The sequence below is a fragment of the Mobula hypostoma genome, chromosome 6, assembly GCF_963921235.1.
Source record: "Mobula hypostoma chromosome 6, sMobHyp1.1, whole genome shotgun sequence".
Lineage (NCBI taxonomy): Eukaryota > Metazoa > Chordata > Chondrichthyes > Myliobatiformes > Myliobatidae > Mobula > Mobula hypostoma.
Window position 1 is genome coordinate 67,936,124 of NC_086102.1, and position 12,188 is coordinate 67,948,311.

Below are 12,188 nucleotides of genomic sequence, written 5' to 3' on the forward strand. Positions count from 1 at the left end.
CCTAGAAATGTTTTCTTTGACTTCTTCAGCTAATTTGACACTTCAAATTTATATAATTGGTAGAGTTTGAGTATTTTCATTCTTCCATCCAAATAAATATAACTGCAAAGCATACAAATTAAAAGCATTAGTGGAGTGGCAGAGTATGTTAAATATTTGAGAGTCATTTATGAGAATGATTCTTGCAAGGCTGCATTACTTTTATACATTTGTACATTCTTTAGTACAAGGATAATTAAATGATAAACAGAATTCCCCATGCCAGAATTTGATAACTGAAAGTTAACAGAGACATTTAAAGAACTGGTGTTTGTTCATATTAAATAGAACCAAAACATGTAAAAAATGTAACATAAAAAAAGTATCCTCTTCCAAATTTTTACAATTACAGTATTTGCTTGTTATACATGATGAGAAATAATTTTTTAAACTTTCTGCCTGTCAATTTTAATACAAATTTGACAAGTTGGGTTTGTTTCAAATATTCCACTCATTTGAACTGGCAGATCAATATACAAGCAAAACTAAAGGACTTTAAAAAAAGGACTTTCAAATGTACAATAATTCAATATATAAAAACAAACCATCTCTACATTTTGCTAACTTAATGATTCCTAAGCTATATTTGCATTTACAGTAGCAAATTGATTTATGGCTGCAGACATTTAACAATATAGGCAATTTTTTTGCCACTAAATTCATTATCTCACCACTGTGTGTTGCCAGAAAATAAATCAGAAGTTTACTTTAACTAAGTTCACATCAAAATATTTATTTCCAAACCAAACAGGAGGGAATAAAGTTACACACTTTCCAACATTGGAATTTATATAGAGTTATATTAAATCATTCAAAGAAATAAAATGTCGTGTATTTGAGTTATTTAAGAAAGTTGTCCAAAGTATTATGTGGCTGACAGGACCTGAAACACAAATGAACTCATGACTGTAGTAAGTTACCATACCTGCACACCATTCCAGTCCAAAATTCAACACTAAACTAAATTACAAAATTGGGAGCTAGAAGCTAATACTCCAGTTTAAAGCTCTCTGCAGAACTTCTTACCAATGTGAAGGTCTCCAAACTCAAGAATCAAAGGCCTCTGTCAGAAAACTAAAGATAATTTGCCACGACACTCTGGCCCATTCATCACTCCCTACCCATCCCTCCCTGACCCCTGACACCTTCTCTGAGAAGATGGCCTCAGAAGGTCATACATGAAACATTACAGGAGGTATAACAATTGCTCTTACACCTCCTCCCTCACCACTATCCAGTGACCTAAACAGCCATTCCAGCCAAGACCTGAAACATTAACCATTTCTCTTTCCACAGATTGTACCTGACTGAATGCTTTTGTGGTTTCCTGTTTTAATTTCAGATTTTCTAGCATCTATCATCACCATCATTATGTATTGTATGACGTGGGTGATCATTGTCTTCTATCATGGTCTCCCATCTGTCTTTAATCCAGGAAGTTCTAATAAGGTCTTCAAAACTTTTGTCTGTCCATCCCCTGATGTAAATGCCATGCATTCTTGACCACAACTTTTTCTTCCATCTGTTTTTCACATCACTGCAAGATGTTCGATTTTCTCTTTCTTCAGTACATGTCCCAGAAATTCCAGCTGCCATTTCCTGATTGATAATATCAACTCTCTTCTTACTCCAGCTTTTTGCAACAATTCCTCATTTGTTACTGTGCTTCCACGATATTTTCATCATTCTCCTCAAAAATCACATTTCTGCAGCTTCAAGTCTTCCCTCTTTTCTTTTATATATATTTTCTAGCATCTAGATATATATTTGCTTTATATCATTTGAGTTTGTCATATTTCATAATTTGTGTATCATAATGTCTCTGACAGATCAACTCCACACTAAATGCCTGCCTTGGATGTTGGTAGAAAATTGTCATTTGCACATTTGATGCTCAGGAAACATAATAGAAATAAGTCTTATGAACCAGGCAAACAATTAGTGCATTTTCATTGCCACAAGATACAATTAGTGTGATATGGAACATTTGCACACCTTCTGTTATTGTAAGTGCTTAATATATAATTTCTAATTATATATTTGTGTGGCATTTCACTGCTTACAAATATATATACTGTACATACACACTAAATTGTTCAGCCCTTCACTACTTTCATATAAATTACAAAATAAAAGCTATTTCACATTCACAATGTTGCAATGAGTTTCATTTTTTAAAATTTTTGATGCTATCCAAACATGACACGATTACCTGTAAAATTAATAATTTTACATTTTGTTGCTTTGACTAAGGTAAAACTCAATGGCACCTACTTTCTTCAATATGCAAACAATTTCACTCTTACAAGACCTAGTGGTGGAAATAAATATACAGAAACAATTTAGTAGTTTCAAACACACTGGTCCTGCTATGTGGCTCATTTAGCTTCAGTGATGAGGCACACATTTCCAGGCAAACTTGTTTTTGGTAAAATAGCAAACTGAAAGTATCAACATATATAATTTTAAGAAGTATGCCTGACATGCCTTTTAAATACATCATTTACGAAAGTATTGTCTTGGAAGGTCACTCATGAAACATCTCAGGGAATCATTCTTAAAAAATGTTCAATATGAATGATGGCAGAATATTGTAACAACTGGTAAAAACAACTCAAGATCCTTTCAAATTGTATAAAAAGTCACTAATAAATTTCCAAATAATGACTTCCATTCAATGTCTGACAATCAAATTCTGGGAAAAGACTTCTTAAATTCATTATTAGTTACATAGCATTTTTAGGTTTATAGTATTTCTGAAAACATGGAATATTGATCCATCATATGGTGTCTTACATTTAACAAAGCAGCCTTCCAAGTTGCACCTCTAATAACTCTGTAGATATCCGCTGGGGACCTCCACAACTGACTAACTTGGAGAAGGCTGATATGGAGAATATTTTAGCCATTCTTTGGTTACATATACAAGCCCTAGCCAAGAGGTTAAGGAGCACACCACCTCACAAAGTATCTGCACATAACCATCCCTTCGTCAACTTCTGATCCATCTGTGGATCAGATCAGAAGAGAGCAGTTTCCACACTGGCCTCATCACGAACCTAGAACCTACAAAAAGAAATGGGAGCAAGTCATCCTCAGTTCTGAGGGACTGCCTATGTAGGAGAGAGAAATATCTCCTTTTGTTAATTGTGGCATTGGTATATTGATTTCAATCATTTTCAAGATTTGCAGCTACTGATGAAGCACAAGCTTGAAAGCAAACAGGATTAAATTTCAGCCCTCAGTACTGCAAATGGCATGGTATGACGATTTCATGTTGATGCTGCTACAGTCTCTGGCCTGTTTCTCTATTGATACTACTATCCATTATTTTACCCAAGACCTTGATAAGACACTCAACCAGATCAAACCCAAGAAAGTAGCAATTCATCAAAAAAGTGAATTTCTTTGCTATCTACTCATGTTCTCTCTGTGGCAATTAAAGTTGAACTCATTTACTTTGATGAATAAACACAGGGAATTCATTATTTATGTATATTATTTATGTATTTTTACATGGGGCTTTTCATGTTTACATGGGTTTTCCAGAAATAGGTGTGAAATCATTGAGCAGGTATTCATGGGAATTGAGGACTGTTCAAGGACAAAGATATGCAAACTAAAAGGATGAGTCAAGAGAAACTAAAAAAAAGAGGAAATATAGAAGAAGGTAACTCATTTCAAAACTGAACCCTAACCCAAAATTTGTAATATTCGCATCAGGTTTAAGATGGTGCTAGTGAAATACAACAACACCTTGCTGGCAGCAAATAAAACTATTAACTACTCTATTAATCACACTTTTTCTAGAGAAAAAAAAATCACTGCAATCAATTGCCTGAAACTGCCCCTGCAGTGTGAACTGAAGTCTGGAAGGTGCAGTACGGTTGCAGCGAGGCATGTACAGCGTGAATCAAAGTGGCAGGCCCTAAGCCCAAGAGCAAGGAATGAGCCAATACTTGGTCATTGCTGGAGTGGACTTGGAGCCAATTCGCAGCAGTAGAACTGAGACGAGGTGAGGCAGAGTTGAGGTGGCAGGGCCCGGGCCCAAGATCAAGGAACAAGCCAATGTTTGAATGATTTAAACACCTGGCCAGGTTAGAAAGGTCAGGTATGGGGCAAATCAAGGTGGTGATGCCTGGCCCCATGAGCATATCAAAGCGGCAGGGCCCAGGCCTGAGATTAAAGAACGACCCGATGTTTGGCCTATTTAAGCACTGGGCCAGATTTAAATACTCAATTTTAAGCCACATTTGATGACAACGTAATACATTGTTCATAATAAGTAAAGGTGCTTACAATTTACGGTAAATGTAATATAACAAGTGAATTGTCAATTGTGGTTTGTATAGCTTTTGGTCACTTTGCAAAATGACATCTGAAACTTCCCATGAATCTTATAACATTGTTGCAGATGCAAATCATATTTACTATAGCAATATCATACAATTAAAAGCTGAAATAATTTGATATTTGTTTAAAATTACCATCAGCTTTATTTGCATAGAAAAGTGCACATATTCGTATCAAAACAACAAAGAAAGCAAAATCTCAAATTTTTAATATTCTTATTTGTCTGTCTCTTTGCCCTTTTGCTCAATCCTTATTTCACTCTATTAGCTATCTTTAGTCATTATATCTCCTGTAATCTAACTTACTTTAAGACCTTATGCATCTAAAATAGTCTTCCATCTATTGCTTACAACAAAATGTTCATCTGAATGTTCGCACCATCTGGCTCACTTCTAAAATACCCAATTTCATCTGATTCCAACATGAGGTAGATTAGAGTGCTAAATTGGGAGGATCAAAAGTCCAAACACTTCAATATCCTTACTGAACCATTTACTGATATCAACCTCATTAGTAATTTATGCACAAACATATTTAATGAAGAGGGCATACTTCGAGAAAATCTGGCCTAGATCTCCCAAGCTTTTAGAACACTATTCTCCTATGTGTTTTTTTGATCAAAGTTTCTTAAAAATTAGGAGAATGTGCAACACTTTGAAGCTGATTTCTACAGAATCTATAAATGATCAATACCTTGTCTGATTAAAAAAAGACAAAAATACTTCAATGTCTGAACTTTCAAGTTCTTTTTATCAGTAATCATTAACAGAGAGATGAAAACATCAAGGAATAGGATATCCAGCAGATGGAAATCATTAGGAGAAGTTTTCTCCCACCCTCTTCAGATTCCACACCATCCAGTTGTCAGTCATTTATTTATACACTCACACTCTTAGACCTCAAACCTCCATCTTTCCAAATATCTGCCTATTTAATTCTGCAACCACCGGACATAGAACAGGAAATTAACCATTGGGAAAAGTCAGAACTAACCAATTATAGCAGTTTTTAAATACATAATCAAGAAAAAAAAGCTAACTGCATTTCCATTTTTAGAAACAGGAAAATGAAGTCCAATGTCAGAACACAACTTTCTGTGCCACATCAAGTCAGTGATAATAACTTCTGGATTTCTATATTTGTATACATTTGCAGGAAATCCTTGCATTCTGCTCAGCAACAAACAAGAGAAAATCTGCAGATGCTGGAAATCCAAGCAACACACAAAATGCTGGAGGAACTCAGCAGGCCAGGCAGCATCTATGGAAAAGAGTACAGTCAACGTTTCAGCCCGAAACATCAACTATACTCTTTTCCACAGCTGTTGCCTGGTCTGCTGAGTTCATCCAGCATTTTGTGATTCCACTCAGTAACATAGAGTAATAATTGCAACCTTGTGCCGCTCTGCAGAAAATATTCAAATCCAGAAATGATCACTAGATGAGCATAAGATTCAGAAACATTAAAGTTAACATTATTTGTTTTTTATTTCCTATCACAAGATTCCATAAGAATACTTGCAAGTCTCTTTTTTTTGCCCAGTTTCTGTTCTAGATCGCTTAGGATGTACAAAGCCCAGCTGATGTTCTACATCACTCCGGATGTACAAATTTTATATGTAACTACTGTCTTAAACCAATGAGGTTACCTAGTGATAATAAATTGCTTTTCCACATAGAAGTAAGCGAGATAGTTTGTCTTGGTGATAAATAGTTCAGCATTTTTAATATTTTTTGTGATAGTCCACAATTAACCAGAATCACTTGTAATATTTTGAAAAAGTAGGACTTCAATTTGTAATACCGATGTTATGTTTAGCATAACTCTCTGCTTGTTATTCAGAGATTGACATGAGTAGAAAGCATAAAGTCTACCATCGACTAAATAAATATATATTAATTAACAGCAAAAAATGCACAATAAATTTGTAGTGAACACAACACATCTTTAAGATTTTTGTTGGGTTATTGTGTGTGGAGACTGTACTCAACAGTATTCACAAAAAGCATAGACCAAAGACAGCAGTAGCGAAATAAATGAACTTTCATACCAGTACATTGTAATAATTATGTCTAAAGACACAAGAGCAATTTTGAGAATAGAATTATATTTCAGTGTTAAAAATTTTTGTAAAATTTTTGGGAATATTTGAACTTTGCTATATTAAGTGATTGCCCCTTGCCAACCACACATATTAGGCCTGACCCCATTAATTCCAAAGGATATTGTTCAGCTGCAGACAAGGAAACGGAAAGGCTGCTCATATTTAAAATATTTTGGTTCAGTTTAATATTTGCAATTAGTTAACATAATTATTCTTTAACTATTTTAGTTTATTTAATGCTATGGTTACTTGATTTGAAGTGGTTTAAAATATCAATGAATCTGATTGTAATTGAGTGCAAATTAATTTGATATGGAACTGGAACTATTGTAAGTTGAATTCTAACAACATTCATATCATCTGTATGTAGCATTTTACACATGATTAAAAGTGTAAACTTTTATTTTGTAAACTTTATATGGTACTTACCTGTACAGCACAGGTTACGCAAAGCCGCTGCTCAGGTGGAGCTGGAACAGTATTAATCTCTAAATAAAACCAGACTCTATATAATTTACTCTTCTTTGCTGTAGATGAAAGATGAAAAAAACTATTTTCATGAATAATATTTTAACCCTATTAATCCTATTAACACCATTACTCCACAAGTTTTGAAACAAACTCCAATAGATTCCATCTAATAATTTTGGATATTCAAAACCAAAAAATATTATTGTAATGGAGTTTAAATGTTTATGTACAACACATACAGTATATTAATCATAACTCAATATAATTGATACAGTGGAAACTATCTATTCCATAATTTGATGGTTGCAATAAGTTGGGTAGTTGAATGACCCAGATCTGCTTGAACGGAAAACAAGAGGAAGATTTTTGAAGCTACACTTTAAGATGTATAGGTTGCAAATTTAATAACAAATTCATATCCCAAATATTTTAAGTTCCTTCTGCCATTGGCCTCCTCAAGGGTGGCCTTGCCGACAATCCTCAACGATTATGTTGGACATGACCTTTCAAATACTGGCCTAGTCTGACCTCATTAATTTAAATGGGTTTTGCAAGGCAAAGGAGAAGGAAGCAAAAGGGTGGATTCCTGCTTTATTTTAATTATTCAGGTTTAATGTTAATAAAGATTTATGAGCATATGTTAATGATTTAGAGGAATACATTTTCTTAAAAATTATTCAATAGTTTTTATTACTGCCAAAGTTTGGACTGAAGTTTTGCCAAACATCAAAACTGGCAGCCCATTACAAATACAGCTTTTGCATGCAAAGTCAGTATTTTCAGGCCAGTTGCACCTTAAATGAACTTGAGAAGATGTGGTGGGTCTTGTTATTTCATTGTTGCCCTATATGTAATGATGGTCAATTTAGATATGTTGTCTCCTATGAACTGGATATATCTGGAAACCTTATCAGGTGGATATCAGGGATAAAGGTAAAAAATGTAACCACTTCCAGTTTAGGTCTTCAGCGCTAAAATTTGGATAATGTTGGATCCCTTGCTTTTCAAGTGTTGAGTGCTTTCAGCTATTTCTTGATGAGATATTGAGTTAATCAAATTACAAATTGGCAATTGCAGAAATGAAACCTCTGGATAGGGTGAAGAAAGATCACTCACTCAGGTCTTCTACTGAAAGAAATTGTGAATGTTTAAGCTTTTTGTTCTTACACTCTGACTTAGCTATTGTTTACACCCGGTAACATTCATGAAGCTACTCCATGGTCTAGAACTAGATATGGATTGCAGATTTTGATGGATCGTTTCAATGTAGGTTGAAAGTGAGAGAAAAGAAACAGGGGATTATAGGCCAGTATTTTAATATAAGCTTTGGGGAATTTGCTGTAATCTGAAATTAACGATAGAGCAACTGAACATCTTGGAAATTTACAGTTCATCAGAGAGAGTTCTATCTGCCAAAAGCAGAATTTCCCTATGGTCAACCAATTTAATTCCTTTCCCTATTCCTGTTTCGACATGTCGGTCAATTGTCTCCTTTTCTGCCATGATGGGGCCACTCTCAGGTGGAGAGCTAACATCTTGTATTCTATCTAGGCAGCCTCCAAGCTGAATATTCATTTCTCCTTCTAGTGTTTTTTTTTTCTTTCTCCTCACCCTTCCCTCTTCTTCTAGTCCCCACTTTGGCCCTTTACCTCTTTTCATCACCTGCCTATCACTTCTCCCTGGTGTCCCACCTTCTTCCTTTTCTCCCATGGTCCACTCTCCTCTTTCATCAGATTCCTTTTCCTCCAGCCTTTAACCTTTCCCACCCACCTGGCTTCACCTATCACCTTCTAGCTTGTTCTCCTTCCCAACCCCTCCCTACCTTTTCATTCTGGTACCTTTCTCCTTTCTTTCCAATCCTGAAGGTTCTCAGCCCGAAACATCCATAGATGCTGCCTGACCTACCGAATTCCTTTAGCATTTTGTATTTGTTGCTCAATATTGTTCAACTATGCTCTAAGAAGACTAAATCAGTAGATTAATTAGAGGCTAGACAGAAAACAGCCTTGGAGAATGAACTGGGAAATATCCTCAAAATGGGAGCAATAGATGTTGTCAAGAAGATATTTGTAAATGAAAAATTTCACATTTCTCCAAAGATTGTACATGATCTCATTATAATTTTGTGGTTGCCATAAGTAGATGTAAAAAAGAATAGAGTGAAGATTCTTGTATTTAAAGTGATAAACACCCTAGTTTAAAAACGTCACCTATTTTGATCTGTAACACAATTTTAAAAATCACTTTTTATTTCCATTTGTGAAATTGCCAATTCATACTATTAGCCCTCCAGGAAATCATCCAAATGACCATATAATTAAATTCATGCATACTTATTGCTGATTTTATTGATATAAAAATGGACATGAACAGGCCAGCTGGTCCATTTAACTAGTTTCATCCTGGAAACTACAACATCTGCAAATCAAAACATTATTTTCCTCCTGGTACAAATTTATGATTTCCTTGCTTGCTGCATAATGTTTGCAGGGAGAAATAATAATGGTGTATTAAATTAACAAAGGCATTTTTAAATGAGAAGCTTCCCAGGGTGGGAATATATTGAGCTTTGTAAGGGTTCCCTAATAAATCCAACACTTTTTCTCTCATTTTCATGAATTTACGTATCTACACAAAATATGTTTAAGAACAAATTGTTTGTTTAAAAAAGAAATCAATACTTTGAAATAGATGGGGAAGGTGATTTTAATTCAGCTAAGTGTGAGGGGTAATTGTGACATGTTGTATTTTGCGAAGGTAAATTGCACAATGAATGGTAGAGTTATTGGAAGTGTTGTATAACAGAGGACCAAAGAAATCAAGTGTAAGTAGACAGGGTGGTGAAAAAGTCTTTTGGCATGCTGACCTTCATTTGTCAGGGCAATGTGCAGAGAAGATGAAATATTATGCTGCAGTTGTACAAGATGTTGTTGAGGCCACACTTGGAGTACAGTATTGTATTCAGTTTGGTCACCCTGCTGTAGAAAATAATCCATTCAGCTGGAGAGAATGCAGAAAAGATTTGAGTGACTGAGTTATATAAAGAGATTGAGCAGGCTAGGACTATATTCATTGGAACATGCAAGAATGAAGGGTTATCTTAAAGAGGTGTATAAAATCATGAGGGGCATTAATCAGGAAAATTCCCAGGTTTGGAGAATCAGTCATTAGAGGACATAGATAAAGAGTGAGAAGGAAGAGACTTCACAGGAACCAGAAGGGCAATCTTTTCACCCAGAGTGCTGAGGCAGGTACATTAACAACGTTTAAAAGAAACTTGGAAAGATACATGAATCAAAAAAGTTTAGAAGGATATGGGCCAAGTGCAAATGGGACTAATTTAGATTGGAATTTTGGTTAGCAGAGATCAGTTTGGCCGTCTGGGTAGCCACCAACCTGATGGCATGAACATCGATTTCTCGAACTTCTGGTAATGCCCCTCCCCCTTCACCATTCCCCATCCCCTTCTCCCTCTCTCACCTTACCTCCCTGCCTGCCCATTGCCTCCCTCTGGTGCTGCTCCCCCCTTTCCTTTCTTCCATGACCTTCTATCCTCTCCTATTATATTCCTCCTTCTAAAGCCCAGTATCTCTTTCACCAATAAACTTCCCAGCTCTTTACTTCACCCCTCCCCCACCCTTAAATCTACTCCTCATCTTTTTTTTCTCCAGTCCTGCTGCAGGGTCACAGCCCGAAATGACAACTGCACTTTTTTTTTCCATAGATGCTGCCTGGCCTGCTGAGTTCCTCCAGCATTGTGTATGTGTTGCTTGGCCAATGATGAAACTATTTCCATGCTGTATGACTGTGATTCAATGACTATGTTGAAAAGCATGGTGTGAAAATTGCAATTATTGGAAGATATACAAATTCAAAAATAAGAATGAAGTATCATGCTGTGAAAAAACTCTTCACTCTTATGCCAGCAAATACAGAAGATCCTCCCCAATTAGCTGTTACTGGGGAGCAACACTGAGGATGTATCTACACCTCAAGGACTGCAATATTTTAAGAAAGCAGCTCACTATGGCCTTCAAGGTCAACTACAGATGGGCCATTAAATGCCAGTTCAGTCTGTGAGCTCCACATCCTTTGAGTGGATATAAAAAAAAACAGAGAGTGGACAAGCTCACAAGGATGTGATGTAACGAAACTGCTATTCAAAAACTATTAGAAAATTTAATTAACAAAAGTAAAATTACAAAATGTAATTCACCTACCAATAATTACATAATTAATAATAAATAAATAATATTAATAATGTAAATTAGTTTATTCTTCTCCCTTGCAGTTGTTTTCCCAGCTGTTCCTGCACTGAGTCTAATTTGAAGCAGGTTTAATAGGCAGATATAGTGTCCAAAACTAAAACATATTCTAGAAATTGCTGATCAAAACAGCCAACAAGTTCAGTGCCTCTGCATTCAAACAAAAGTCCCAGACTCAGATACTTGTAGCTTGGCATAGATCTGCCAGCATTTCTTAGATGTCCTTTCCCAAAAATTGAGAATGCACCAGTGCATTTCATGAGAAATAGATGTCCTCAGTTCTTTCACCTCTTACATGAGGAAATATTTTCTGCTCTCCTGAAAGAGTAAGGTCAATATAGAAGAGTGCTCAAGCAGTCACAGGTATTCTACACTGGTCTAAAAATGTGGGGAAAATCAGTAAGGGAATTGGATTGCAGACATGATGGGCCTTCTATTGTCAAAGGCAAAATGGAAATGTGGAAAGGATTTCAGAGTTTTTGGTGGCCTGTAGAACTGTTTAACATTCTAACACATTTATTAAAAGACTTCAGTGGATATTAATTAACAATAATGGCTAACTTATCGCTCTCTGTATTTCAGGAACCTCCAGCAAACATTAGGCAACAAAATTCCTCACTATTTCCCATTTGCTGACTTTGGGTATTTCTTTTATAACTAGCTCAGTTTTACATTACATTCTGTTGCTTCACATTTAATTATTTTAAACTATGCCGTAAGCCAGTTTAAATAGTTTTCTGTTCTGCTCTAGCCAACAAAACTAACGGAATAGGAGGAAATACTCCATGTAGCAAACTTCTCAGTTCTATCTGTACAGCATTAAGTAGAAATTGAAACCAATAGAACTTTGTTTTGCAAGTGAATATCCAGCCTTACTTAGTTGGCTGGGAGATGTAAATATTTTTAATTCAAGCTTTTTGCACTGACTTGATTTTGAACTTGATGGCCTTTGAATC

At 35.5% G+C, this 12,188-nt stretch overlaps 1 protein-coding gene across 1 annotated transcript in view; it reads right to left on the reverse strand.

Annotated features, from left to right (window-relative positions):
• LOC134348078 (cilia- and flagella-associated protein 47-like) overlaps positions 1-12,188 on the reverse strand; it is a 712,768-nt gene that overhangs the window by 223,160 nt on the left and 477,420 nt on the right. Inside the window, exon 51 of the mRNA XM_063050919.1 lies at positions 6,926-7,023. Coding sequence (XP_062906989.1) covers positions 6,926-7,023 — 98 coding nt within the window. The remainder of the gene's footprint in view (positions 1-6,925; positions 7,024-12,188) is intronic.